Genomic DNA, 14,067 nt, shown 5'->3' with positions numbered 1-14,067 from the left:
TATAACAATTTTTTCTAATATTAGCAACTCTACATAATATTTTTCCCCTTAAGTTTTAATTAATTACTTTTCTATATATATCTATTTTAATTATCATTTGTAAGTATATTCCTTCAGACCTTGTAAGTTGTAACCATTTCACTATCACTAGATCATGTCACTCTCTATCTTTTACGTTGACAAGGGCAAATCAGGTTTTTTCTTTTGGAAGAAGCATACTTCTTAAGCCTTGCACCAAGTGTGCCATAAAAGTAAGTTAGAAATTTACAAGCTATCCCAAGAATCAAGGGAAGGACTTGTAATCATAATCTCCGTTGAATGTACCTCAGGTGAAGTCACAAGGGAAGTTACTTTGCCGGACGCTGGCAGAATCTCACCTGCCATGTACTTTTTAACCGTCTATATTGGAGTCACATAAGCAAAGATATTGTTATTGACAGGTAACCATCTATGAAAGCAGTTTCAATTGTGAAAAGGTTGCATAATTTTTCAAGGTTACATCCATTTATACAATGAGTCTTTCCCACAATAAGGTGATTCCAAAAGAAGAATCAAAACTCAAACTTTGAAGACGGAATTTTCAATTTGGCTCACTTACGAATAAACTTAAGAACACGTACTAATTCAGCAATAAAAACTTGACATAGAAATGGAAGCAAAGCTATAAAATTTCAATGACAAGTTAGAGCATAGATTGACTACCACTAGAAAATAAAGACAACCGAACTAAGAAAGAAAGTGTGGAGTACCACTGATCAAGCTATAAGATGTTTGGAATTATTTAACTGTGAAAGCTCCATAAAATCCTTCTTTTCTCAACATCTGCAGGTATACCAGATGAAAAAACGAAACCGGAGAGGCAATTGCATGCCTATATTGAAGGCAATGTCAACTTCAAAGAATCGGAACGACGTGCCTTGCTGAGTTCCACAAGCTCCTTTGCTTCATTGATCTTTGACTCCTTAGCCAATGCATCCAGCACAGGTTGTATCAGTGCCTCCTTAACAGCCAACTTGCTAGAGAGAGCATCCTTGCAAAGATCAAAGGCAAAGGCAACATCACCCTTCTCAACAACGAAAGGAATCAATGTCTTAAAAGTCAATTTATCTGGTTTAATATCAGATTTCCTTATCTCACCATACCAACCCTTGGCTTCCTCCAAATCACCCTCATTAACAAACCCTCTAATCAAAGCATTGTAACTAAAGATATCAAATTCAATCCCCTCGCTCTTCATTTCTTCAACAACCTTAGTCGCATCTTTCATTCTCTTCTCCAATGCCAATCCAAGCAACTTCTCATTATAACTCCTGCCATCAGGCTTAACATTTTTTTCCTTCATTCGCTGCCAAATCCTCTCCCCAGCATCAAACCTTCCATTCGCATAAAGCCCATTTAAGAGCGTATTAAAAGTAATCAAATCAGGCTTCAAACCCTTCTTCTCAATCTCATCTAGCAACGAAACAGCCGAATCCAACGAACCCATCTCGCAAAAGGCCTTCATGACCGTGTTATACGAAACCAAATCCGGTTCAATCTCTAACTCCTCCGATAACCCTCTAAATAAACCACCAACTTCATCAAACTTCTTCGAATTAACACAAGCCCCCAACAGCGCATTGAAAGACAGCACCGTCCGGGCACATTTTCTTTCAAGCATTTCATCAAACACCTTGCGCGCATTATCGAACATGCCCGATGAACCATAAAGAGAAATCAAACGAGCATTAAAACCTTCTTTCGACATGTCCTGATACTGCTTCTGGTTCTCTAGAATCTCTTCTACGTAGCGAAACTTTTTGGCAGCTGCGAGGCGGCGAATGGTGTCTTTGTAAATGGCACTTTTAGTTCGAAACCTCTCATTTTCGGAAGCTTTTTTGAATTTTTCAACAAGACGTTTGAGGCTGCGTTCTCTGAAAACTTCGTTAGAGAGTGATCTGACGATGGTGTTTTCGGTTGCTGCGGCGGAGGTGGCGGTGGAGAATGTGCTGCGGAAAAGGCGGGATAAAGCCGACATAGTTTTTGGGTTATGGAGAGGCTGGGGCCTGGGATTCAAAGTGAAAATGACACTGTTGTGTGGTTCGTAGGGTTTAAGATGTCCCCTTACGATTCATGCATGACTTGTCGTTCTTTATGCAATTGGACTGATTTGTCGTTCGATGTCTTGGGCCTAAGCCCTGTTCTAGTAGGCGTCTGATTTTATACAAACCCAACTAATATTCATAGACTCTGTTTTGAGATTATTATTTTTTCTTTTTCAAATATAATAATATTTTTAACGCCTGCATTAGGCATAATAAAAGTGATATAAGAATATTAAAACTAATTATATCATAATAAATAAAGTCATATATATATATATATATAATAAATAGAGTATGAGAGTCTTTCACACACACAAAAAAGGGTAATAATTCTAAAAGGGAAAAAAAAAAGCTTTGAACAGAAGGCTTTAGAAGAAATACAAAAGCAATCCACTCATATTGTACTTAGAACAATTTATTGGAAACAAAGACAGAAGAAGTATACTATTAGTACTTATTTTACCTCATATATAATTGAATAATTTGTAATTACAATAAATGTAGCAATAAAAAGTATTCATATTTTATTAATTATATTAAAAAAAGCATTTATATTTTCTTCTTTGATTACCAAATTTATGTGAAAATAGAAAAAAAAAAAAAAAAAAAGCTTTAACACGACACAATATTTGGTTTCTGGCATCTGTTTGGTACACAACATCACCCCTTAACACATCTTTAGCGTGGCCAAGCACACTTTCGACAACAAAACTGTCCTTCAATAGGACACAATATTGTCTCCTTCGTTCTTCACACTTCTTGTAACATTACAAACATTACAAAGGAAGTTATTAATTAAACCTCAAAATATTAAGGTGATTTGATTAACTCGATTTAATTTAATTGTGCTAGTAAAAATAATTTTTTTAAGATAAAAACATGATTAATTTTAGTAGAAATAATTGACTCGAGTTCATCTAACCGGATTAATTCATAACTATAATTCACGGTTATTGCCGTAACCATACATTGATTAATACTATAATATTGTTTTTGTGTTGAAATTACCACATTGCTATGTTTCTTCGCTCTCAAGCATTGCAAATAACCATTCATCATCAGTCGAAAGAATTTTATAACAAAGAAAATCCAAAAAGAATGGCAAATTGCATGCAACTAACCGTATTCTCTCCCTCCCTCCCTCTCTCTCTCTCACACACACAATTAAAACAACAGAGATTCTGTTTCTCACTTGTGTGAGTAACTGCTTTATAAGTAAGCCAAGAACACGACTAATGTCTTTAGTTGTAGTATTGATCCAGAAGTTCATCCTCTCTCTCTCTCACTTGGTCAGTACCGATTGTCATGACAATGAAATACTTAGCCATGAATGAGTTAGGCTTAGCTGATCAAGAAGGCAGTTGTTGGGGAAGGATGGGCCGGAAGAGGACTAGTTATGATGATACAGTTGGTTACAAATCAAAGAACCTTCATGCAGAAAGAAGGAGAAGAGAGAAGCTGAGTAACAGGCTCTTGACACTGCGTGCACTAGTCCCTATTATCACAAATGTAATTACCCTAATCTTGATTTTATTTTCTTGACATGATCATGTGTAGTTAATGATGATTTGCTAATGAAATCTTGGGCTGTTTTTTAGATGAACAAGGGCACCATAATTGAGGATGCAATTACTTACATCCAAGAGCTGAAGAAAAATGTGGAGGCTCTTACTGACATGCTTCAAGAAATGGAAGCATCATCGTCGGAAGAGGAATTCAAGACAAGGGTTAATGAGATTGACGCTTCTGAGGAAATGAAGCTGTGCGGGATTAAGGTTTTATTGAAAAAAACTTCAATACAGCCTTTTTCACCAGTCTAAAAAAGCTGCTAATGTAATTTTTCTAACCTTAACTTGTATTTGTTTGGCTCTGTTGATATTTGCAGGAAGATGTTCAGGTGACTAACATCGAAGGGGATAAGCTCTGGATCAAGATTATCTTGGAGAAGAAGAGAGGCGGGTTCGCTAGATTGATGGAGAAAATGGCTTGCTTTGGCTTGGAACTCATTGACAGCAATGTCACTACCTCTAAAGGAGCAATGCTTGTTACAGCCTGTGTTGAGGTATGGAGCAAAAATTTAGAGTCATTTGTTTTAGTAGATGCCCTCTGCACCTCCATGACAGGTGACTAGTTTTATAGCAAGGTAGAGGTTCTTGTAAGGCTACATGTGAGGCTACCTTGTTATAGCAGGCTAAGAATTCCACCATGGTTCCTATATTTACAGACAAAAAGAGGATAAAACAGAAAGAGAATGTTCCAATAATTGTGTGTTTCTGATGTACCTTTTTCTGTGTTCTAAGTTCTCGTTAGTTTTTCTGTCTTCTAAGCTCAAATGTTATGTGATTTCAGGGTGCTTTCGGCGATACTCTCACAGTTCAGCAGACCAAGGAACTGTTGACACAGATCATCAAAGGCATATAGAGACCCTTCTAGTGCTTCTGATTACAGAATTATTCATAATTTATGAAGGTTGATTTAGCTAATTTATGCAGGAACATTCGTTTAGAGTTTGAAAATTCACACTGTATCATCTACTGTGTGGTTCAAAATATAAATGCAAGTCAGCATGTTCAACATAAAGTGCAAAATTATCAATTTTTTATATATATTTTCAGAACTGCTTATGCTTTTTGTCGTGTCTGAGACGAGGCAGAAAAGTCTATTTTCACTAGCACTTCTTCAAAACAGTCGAAAACAATATTCACTGCCTACCTTCTTATATAACCAAGATTTCAAAATAAAAATTTTAGTGATATTTATATAAAACTAATTATAATATGTATTAATTAACTAAATATTTTTAAAATTATAATTTAGACAAAATGTAATATCAATCGCACCACTAAACTCCTAAATTTACCCTTACATAGGCTAGGATGTGGAAACTTTTCCACACACCACCTTACGTGTTTAGTTACTGCAGAGATATCAACAGTCCATAACTCAATTTTCAAACTTTCAAACCAAAGACCAGTTATGCAAATGACTATATAAGTGGTTTGGAAATGCCATCCAAATAATATTATATATAAAAAAATTATTTTAATAAATTTATATATAAAAAATATTTTAAAAAATAACCCTTATCATAATACTAAATTATAAACTAAGTTTTAGGACTTATCTCCTTTTGATTTTTATATACATGATTCAAGTTGAAATTCATGTAAAAACTATAAATAAATTAACAGTTGTTTGAGATTGTGATATTAGTTTAAAATATTTTTTGTTTAAAAATATATTAAAATAATATTTTTTTATTTTTAAAAATTATTTTTAAAAATTATTTTTAATATTATTACAACAAAACAATTTAAAAAAAAAAAAAATTTAACACAGCATTTCTGTTGAGCACAGACACAACGGTCTATCGATTGAAAATAAATTAATTATAGCCCTCGAGAAAGTACTAATAATTAAAGAATCAAGACAGCAGACCTGTGTATTCAAATCCCACATGATAAACAATGGGATTCGAAACCCAAGATTACAGAAGACAATGGTAAACTCATGGTCATTGGTAGTTTGGTACCCAACATTCTGTCTAAGATTCAAGTCCTCGAATGGTTGAATTCATCTTCTCCCTAAGATTCAATTCCTCGAATGGTTGAATTCATCTTCTCCCTAAGATTCAAGTCCTCGAATGGTGGAATTCATCTATCTCCCTACATAAACCTCCCCCAGCAGCACTTTCCCTATATTGCGTAGAGATCCACAGTCCAACATATGGAGTCATCTGCCGAACTTTTCAAACCAAACATTGCTTATCTAGTCCTCTTATTATATTGACAGGGAAGACCAAATCTAAAGCTGTCTCAGTGCATGGATATATAATGAGATCAAGACTTCCATTCACATATTTAAGAATTGCCACAGAAATAATCAAGTAACTTGATGGCTAGGCTTCTTCTCCTTAGCATTGTGCTGGCTGATCTGTCGGTGTTAGGATTACCGCAGCCACCTGCTCCAAGTCCAGCACCATCTGAAGGTGGGGTAGTAATCCCTGCTAGTCCCTGGATCAGGCGGATAGCAAGACATCATTCTGATAAGTCTGAAGCTGGGGGAGATGTGATTCTTGGTGGATTCTTGGTAGCCATTGTTGCAGTGGTTTTGTGTTACATTCGTGTCACGAGACGAAACCAAATCCAGGATGCCTGAATTCTTCTTTCTCTTCAAAGAATTTTGAAGTTGGGAGATAGCTCTTGGTTAGTTGGATTCAGCTTACTTAACTAATGTATACTTATCTTTTCTTCAGGATTCAGGAAAAAAGGAATCCTAGAAACTCTTGAAATTTTGAGACGATGATGATGTAAGATCTACACAGTACAAATCGTTACATTATTTTATCTTAAATGAAAGAAACTATTGATAGATACTTTCTTCGTTAATCACTGCTCTTACCAATTTTCCAACTAGCAAATGACACGAACAATGCGATTGCAATGAGCTGGAAAATCAAATTGACAATGATATTGTGCTGGATAAGCATGGATCCATGATGTGAGTTGTGGGACTAAATTTCTAATTCAGATTGCTAATTTCATATTTCACATATTCAAGAGAACATCAAGGAAAAATAGAGTTGATTCAAAGTACATAAATAAGCATTTGAGTTCCATTAATGTTTAAAATATTTTGATTTTTCAAATATAAGAAGATCTAAATCGATTTATAACCAAATTGACTCGTGCATCAATCAATCCCCTTGTTGTCTCCCTTTCTATTTTCTAAGCAAGAATTGTGATTTTTTCCCGAAGTAAATTGTCAGCAACCATTAGTTCTGTGTCGAAACATGGATGATTTGCAGGTTTAAAGCAAACTTTAAATCAAGAACAAATTAAAACACAGCGCCGTTCATCATGGAAATAAGAATCCAATCCACCCCCACCCCGATAGCAAGTTTAAAAAACAAGACAAGACAAGACTGCAGCCACGGTACGTTATTGACTATATATATATATAAAAGAATTCAAATCTATAGAATAGTATCTTTAGCCGTTTGCATGTGAAGTGGTTTTGGGATTTCTAGCTCAACCAAGCTGGTGCCCACTTGGATCCACAAGAAATCGTACTCCAAATCAGCCTTTTGTTTAATTTATTATTTTTTTCATGTCTTGAAATTTCACATACGCCTCCGTATCTATGTTTTTCTTGCCATAAGTTGGCGAATCCTTGTACCTTGATATTTGAAATTTAATAATATAATCTCGAATTTAACAATTCCAATAGGTAACAATTTCCATTGTATAACACAAAGTCAAATATACCTTCCAATAAATAAATAAATATTATTTTTGTCGTCCCTATTTCAAATCAAATTTAGGAAGAACATAACAATGATTTAGTGAAAGGAGAGAGAGAGAGAGAGAGAGAAATGAAGCCAAATTTCCTTATCTTACAAAGAAGTAAATGCAGTTAGCTATATTAATCATTCCCTGACAAATTATTTAGGGAATTTAATGTTTCCTAGCCTAATTTATAGCTATAAATTCACAAAGCTAGTTGGGAATAATATAGCACACCAAATTTCAAATATCCCATCAGCTTCCCTGTCTTCAGATGCGAACAACCTTTCCTTTCAAATTCAGCAAAACATTAAGAACATAACAGACCAGCACAATCATTGAATATCTTTTTTAAGTAATTAAATATTTTTATCAGTTAAGAATCTAAGAATTCCAAAAGTTTGCCATTTGATTCCGCAATTAATCCCCCAGTTTCCTTTTTGACAGACTCTATGTAGCATCCAAACAAGAAAGAAAAGAAAAGAAAAAACAAAAAAACAAAAAGAGAAAGAAAAAGTTCTGTCTCAATTTGAAGGAGTTTAATTTGCTTCTTTTTTTTTTCATCTCTGAAACTGAACTCCAATTTTCCTTCCAAAGTTCTTCAATAGATCTGCAGCCCCTGCAATATTTCACATAATTAATTTCTCAATTAGCTTTCCAATATTCAATTTCAAAATGTTTTCTAGAAATTCCTTTAAAAGAAACAAATTTGCTAAATTCCGAAAAAAGAAAAATTTTCTCCATTTATAAAGATATAAGATCTTCCTTTTCTTTTTACCGAAATGAACAATTAATTGTTTGAACATATCAACTTGAGTGTGTATAATTCATTTGTTTTCATGATCCAGAATGAGAGGATTACAGCATTTTTTTTCCATTTATATCTTTCTCTGGACTAAAGTGAGATTAAAAAAAAACAGAAAAGAGACAAAAACAGCAGAATTGAAGAAAAATACTCATCAAAATCTAATCAGAACTCAAGTCAATCCAAGCAAAACTAAAATAAATTAAGAAAAACCCATTAAAGAGAAATCAAAGAAGAGCAAAACCCATAAATGAATTAATTACCTTGAGGCTTGCAAACAGGAGGAACTTCAAAGAGAGAACGAGAGAGCTGCTTATGAGCAAGACCAATATCAACAGAGATCAACCCAGAAGATGGATCATTTACTTCAAAACCTTTGACTGGAAGCCAAAGAAAAAGCTCTTCTTGTATAAGCCCTTCCAACCCCATAAGCCCGCCATAACTGAGATTGGCTCTAACCACACTGTCAAAGACCACTCTTGTCTCATACTTAGTCATGCATAGACCATCTAGCTGCACCTCTAAGCGACCATCTTGGTCAAGACTGTAGGACTTGACATTGTTTGGAAAGAGACCGCCTGGTAAGCCGTGGCTTTGAAGGAGGTTTTGTAAAGTGGATGTGGTTGTGGTGATGGTGGAGAGGAGGAAGATAAGGGAGAGAAAGAAAGGGAGGAAAGATACTTGTGTCAGAGACATTGTTAAGGTTTATGTGTACAGATGAAGTACAGAGTTTCAGAGAGATTAACAGATGGATGGGTGTTGTCTGAGGTTTTTCAAGTCAGGTTTTTAGGACTTTCGCTTCCGTTCGAGTCTGGGGCAGTGAGTTTTTGTGATGACGATCGTGAATGTAAGGCTGGTGGGAGTAGGCCTATTACAAATTATGTGCTGGCGAGATTTGTTGTCCAAATTGCCCTTGATTTGATAAACCTTGTTTAGGGTGGGCTCAATGTTAATTATACAAAATTACTTAAATGACCTCTTTTTTTATTTTTTTTGAGATTATGATTTGGTCCGATTTGATGGATATTGGCCCTTTCCTTTTTGAAAATAACACAATGTTTATCCAGTAAGATATATGATAGGTTGCGTTTTTCTATTATAATCTGACTAAATAGTAGTAATATATTTATGCATATTCGTATGTATATACTTTAAATTGTTAAACATTATTGCATATAGTAGTTTTTAGTATACATTAATTATACGCCATTGATAAAAATCAAAGTTAATTCAAATGAGTATGAGATTTGAGGAGAAAAACTTTGATCTCACTTGATTTATTAGTATATATATGTTTTGTCTGAATTCATGTTTTACTTATAAAAAAAATAAAGTTAATATTTTTTATAATATTAAAACTTCGTTTCAACCTGGTCGTCAAGTCTATTCAAAATAACTTTTTACTTAAAAATGTATTAAAATAATTTTTTCAGATTTTTTTTTATACCAACACATCAAAACCATTAGAAAATAAAAAAAACATCATTAATTTAATAATTTTTCAAACAAAATTTACTTTTCAAAAGCACTTAACAACAAATAAAAGTTATATCAAACTCCCTCTTAATTTTATCATTTAATGATTTAAGTTCAGATATAAATCTTATCAAGAGAGGCTACATGAGGAGCATATGATAGTGAATACCTATATTTTAACAAATAATAGGAGACTTGTCAAGGTAACAATATTAGAAGGGTAAATAAGTAAAGTAAGCAAGACAGGATACGAAGAGGAACATCGGTAATAAAGAACAAAGGGGTGATGAGGGAAACATAAAATTTGGTAGCGAGTCAAGTGAGGTTGGGACCAAAGAGTATGTTGTGCCTAACAACAGGAGAGGTGAAAGCATCTAACTCAGAAAGCTGACACTTGGCAAAAGGGCAAGAAATGATCATGGTGGATACTTCGAGGTTCGAAAAGCACTTCTCTTTCGTCTCCCCCATGGTTTTTTCCCTCTATGGCAAATATGGTTTGTGGGAAAACTTACAGTTTAGTCCTTATGTTTTTATCAATTCGATAATTGAGTCTCCTGAGAAAAGATTTATGAAATATATATTAATTTCGTATATATTATGAAATAGCATAAAAATCATTCAAAACCATCCAAAATATATATTAATTTAATATAAAAAAAACAATTTTAAAAATATTTTAAAATACAGGCTGTTTGTTGAGTGAAAATTACAACTACCAATAAAAATATTTTATAAGAAGGATATTTATCAAGACTGTACAAAGAAGGGTGCTTCTTGTGTATGTGACATGTCATGTTTATCATGTTTTCCAAAAACGTACATTAAGAAAACGACAACATTTATCATTCATGTCAATTTCTTTTCTTCTTTTTTTATTGAATTTGGCTTAAGATCTTTTAATTTGGTAGTCAATGTTGACAAATTAAGATTCTTGAATAAATCCGTCTAATTTGATTAATTAAACACAATAGGTATATATATATATATATTGCCTTGTGGTAAAATATTCTCGAGCCAATCATGAGTTACGTAGATTATATTGTTCTCAATTTATCGAGATGACATAACATATTAAAATATGTGTATACATATATTTTTTAGATTAATTTAAAATTTAAAATAATAGTTATTATCTACAAACTAAAACAACTGATTTATTAATGTTATATATCACTCATTTATCGAGATGTAAACAAAAATTCACATTTAGATTAACGCATTCAAAGTTTCTTTTGTTCTCACCATCATATTCCTTAAGTTCAACTCATTTATCGAGCAAAATCATTAACAAATGACCACATGAGCCAACACTTGAAGGATTAAATTAACATAAATTCACTATTATTGACTTGTTAAAGGGTTTGAAATTTAAAAAGTTTAATTTTATTTGTTAAAAATTAAATTTTTTTTATATATTTTGGATCGTTTTGATGCACTGATTTCAAAACACTTTGAAAAATAAACATAATTACACTCCCAAACAGATCCTGGTGTAAAATCCTTGTCATCAAGGGCCTTTGGCAACCTATTTATCTACCAAATGACATCATCTTTTGCACAAGAATAGACATAAGGCTTAAATATTAGACCACATCTCATTAGCCATTGGTGCAAACCCAAAGGGATATCTCTCTCTCAATTAAAAAAATATGCAAATTGGCCTCCCTTAAGAGTAAATTAAGGGCAACCAATCAGCCATTAATGGGAGATCAAGACTTCTTTAATACACGGGCATCCCAAAGTTCTCCAAGGTAAAAAGACAAATCGAGTGCTTTAAAGCTTTATTGTATTATATTATATTATATGATAGTACTAATCCATTGGTTGCCATATCGATTAACAAAGGTTTCTGTTCATAATCATAGTGATAAAGATCCACTTTCCTTTCCTTTACGACCTTTTCTTCCTCTCTAATGATAATATTTTCGTACATGAATTTGATTTCCATGTCTCTATTGTTTTTGACTTTACCCCACCCTCTTATTCTTCTTACAAGATTGTTTCAAGAATTTTTTTTCAAATTGATTTTGTTTTTATTTCTAAATTTTTTTGAAAACTTGCTCAAACCGTGATCTAGGCTTTGTGTTGGATCGAATCTCAAGTTCGGGTTAATAATTATTGGATTTTGAAGATAGATGAAGCCTTTGCAGATTATTAAGGTCCATTATTTAAGACGTATTTTTGCAAAACGACCTAAAAACCCACCCTTTTGGCTGGAATGGATGAATAATTCAAGAAGATGCACAAATGACCGCGCAACATGCTCAAGCTGACCAGCAATCCTCAACATATATACTTGACCTGTTAATAGAGAATTTCCTCTTGATAATGCCTCCCATGGACATAGATAGCATTCCCATAGCTGCTGCCTGCATCCCTTCTTTCAGCATAAGGATTTGATCAGCTTCCAAATAGATAATCAGCAGTTCCCTTCCTTGGTTCCCATAACTTCCACAATCAGTAGCTTGTTGACGATCATTGTCATTCCTAGCATGCTAGAAAGACAAGGCCAGTAACCAAATAACTTTCACAAAGGTCCATTGCTTCCAAGCCATATATATCCTGATGGAATTTGTGCACTTCCTGGCCATACTCGTAACCAAGTTCTCCACTTGATCCATTGCAATATCCAGCATCATAGCCAGGCAAAGAATCGTGATGATCACCCTCGTTTTCCTCACTTTCTTCACCTTTATGCAAGACTAGAGACTTCTCTTGGGAATTTCCTTTGCCATTGCCATGTTCAAGGGGACAGCGGCGCTGCTTCAATAGCAGGAAGCCTAAGCGGTTTCCTTTCACTTCGAGGTTTCGGAGCAGGTTCATTGACTTCAACTTTTCCGTAAGGTGCTGTAATCGATCCATAGGAGACACCATTAATGATAAGGCATTCGGATCCGGCGTTGAACTAGGGTAACAAATTTTGTCCGAGGGAGGAAGAGGTTTTCCGTAAGTTGCAGCAGGATCATAGCCACCACCAAAAGCAGTTGGATCGTATTCTTCGAACTCAGTCTCGTTAAACTCGGAGACCTTATACGAGACAATGAACCGCGTCTGTTCATGATAGCAAGGACCAGGATCATTCTCAATACACACAGGCTCACAGAAAGTAGAGGCAGAGCATGCAATTCTTGTGTAAACTTGAGACACGATCGTAAATCATAATAAGGAAGCGGATCATGGGCAAAAATTTGGTGCTCATTATAGTTGTAGCTGGAATAAGCCACTGAATATCAATATCTGGGACAGAACCATTGCATTATAGTAAGGAGTTCGAGAGACTCACCGTTATAGTACTCACTCTGATAATCATCATCATAGCAGGAGCTGTAGTAGGCCATTGATGATCAATCTGCCTCAACTAATATCTTCAGCTACTAAAACATAATCATGTTATGGTGTTTCCAGCAACCATTTTCCATAAGCTAATCAGATCTCTGCAAGAATATCAACAAAAGAGAAACACCTTATCTGCACATTTCACAAAACCTAGCAATTGTCTATGTACAAGAACCATACAATCCCTATCTGATAAGAAAGAGGATATATTTGTTAGGCATTAATAACCCATCTAATTGAATCTTCCTTCGTGATTATCAAATGCGGGAGCAATTCAGATATTTGCAATGAACCAACCATCAAGCCATTTTAGAGAAAACATGCATGTGCATACGCTTTTTTAGTCCATGGAAAAGGACAAGAAATTCATGGTCATATGAGCATTGATTAGTCTGCTTTTCAAGAACACAAGTGTGAAAGTTAGACATGGATGTGACAGAAAAGGAATCAACTTTATAAGCTTAGGAAAACTACAAGGAGCAACTTCTTTTTTCGTTGGTTGGTCTGTCATTATCATTGGTTAATCCTACAGAACGTTGTTACCTAACCAACTGGAAAGTTTCATCCAAGTTCAACAGGATGAATTGAGAAAGGAGTGTATCATCCATGCTGTAAGCTTAACAAGACATTATAATGAGAAGACAGGTAACCCACAAGAGTACAACAAGTAGTTATTAAACCGTCCGGTAGGTCAACTCGAAACTCAGTCGACCCGGTGGCTGGACCGGTCCGGGTAAAACAAAAAACCAGAATGAGAAAAAACCCGACAAAACCTGGTTGAGACCCGGTTTTTTTTTTTTCAAATGTGTTTTTTCTCCTAGCCAAAAACTCATTTTTTTTAGTTGATTATTAATCTTTTTTAAAAGTTTATTATATAAATACTAGAAAAATATTTTATTTTTTCAATGTGAGATTTGAAGTACTTTAGTATATATACTCTAAGTTCATAAAAAAAAAAGTTATGTTTTTTCAATATGTGATAAAATACTTTTTTGATTGAAATAGTTCAACTTAGAAGGATAATATACTAACAATATCTTTTCAATATGAGATAAAAAAATCTTTTAAAATAATCTTTTAA

The 14,067-nt window shown here is 34.1% G+C and overlaps 4 protein-coding genes across 5 annotated transcripts; 1 reads left to right on the top strand and 3 right to left on the bottom strand.

The window, feature by feature from the left end:
- Positions 1 to 623: 623 nt before the first annotated feature.
- Positions 624 to 2,073, bottom strand: LOC7490687 (pentatricopeptide repeat-containing protein At1g55890, mitochondrial). Its single transcript, XM_002304941.4, has one exon. The coding sequence runs from the start codon at positions 2,015 to 2,017 to the stop codon at positions 872 to 874; it is 1,146 nt and encodes a 381-aa protein (XP_002304977.1). The 5' UTR covers positions 2,018 to 2,073; the 3' UTR covers positions 624 to 871.
- Positions 2,074 to 3,410: 1,337 nt separating this feature from the next.
- On the top strand, positions 3,411 to 4,643 carry LOC7494314 (transcription factor DYT1). The gene is made up of 4 exons (XM_024599913.2): positions 3,411 to 3,593; positions 3,683 to 3,859; positions 3,970 to 4,146; positions 4,434 to 4,643. The coding sequence occupies exons 1-4, from the start codon at positions 3,411 to 3,413 to the stop codon at positions 4,503 to 4,505; spliced, it is 609 nt and encodes a 202-aa protein (XP_024455681.1). The 3' UTR covers positions 4,506 to 4,643.
- Positions 4,644 to 7,459: 2,816 nt separating this feature from the next.
- Positions 7,460 to 9,021, bottom strand: LOC7494313 (uncharacterized). The gene is made up of 2 exons (XM_002304940.4): positions 8,438 to 9,021; positions 7,460 to 7,988 (listed from the first exon to the last, which is right to left on the bottom strand). Exons 1-2 carry the CDS (start codon positions 8,868 to 8,870, stop codon positions 7,930 to 7,932), a joined length of 492 nt encoding a protein of 163 aa, XP_002304976.2. The 5' UTR covers positions 8,871 to 9,021; the 3' UTR covers positions 7,460 to 7,929.
- A 2,823-nt stretch (positions 9,022 to 11,844) lies between these two features.
- On the bottom strand, positions 11,845 to 13,550 carry LOC7479113 (uncharacterized). Of its 2 annotated transcripts, none has more exons than XR_002981325.2 (2): positions 12,934 to 13,550; positions 11,845 to 12,860 (listed from the first exon to the last, which is right to left on the bottom strand). XR_002981325.2 is itself a non-coding variant. In XM_024599229.2 (2 exons), exons 1-2 carry the CDS (start codon positions 12,964 to 12,966, stop codon positions 12,138 to 12,140), a joined length of 597 nt encoding a protein of 198 aa, XP_024454997.1. In that variant the 5' UTR covers positions 12,967 to 13,356; the 3' UTR covers positions 11,845 to 12,137. The 2 variants fall into 2 exon arrangements, 1 of the variants encoding a protein (XP_024454997.1); XM_024599229.2 differs by having other exon boundaries at positions 11,845 to 12,701; positions 12,934 to 13,356.
- Between the last annotated feature and the right edge of the window lie 517 nt (positions 13,551 to 14,067).

This window comes from Populus trichocarpa, chromosome 4 (genome assembly GCF_000002775.5).
Source record: "Populus trichocarpa isolate Nisqually-1 chromosome 4, P.trichocarpa_v4.1, whole genome shotgun sequence".
Lineage (NCBI taxonomy): Eukaryota > Viridiplantae > Streptophyta > Magnoliopsida > Malpighiales > Salicaceae > Populus > Populus trichocarpa.
This window is presented reverse-complemented; position numbering and strand designations above follow the sequence as displayed.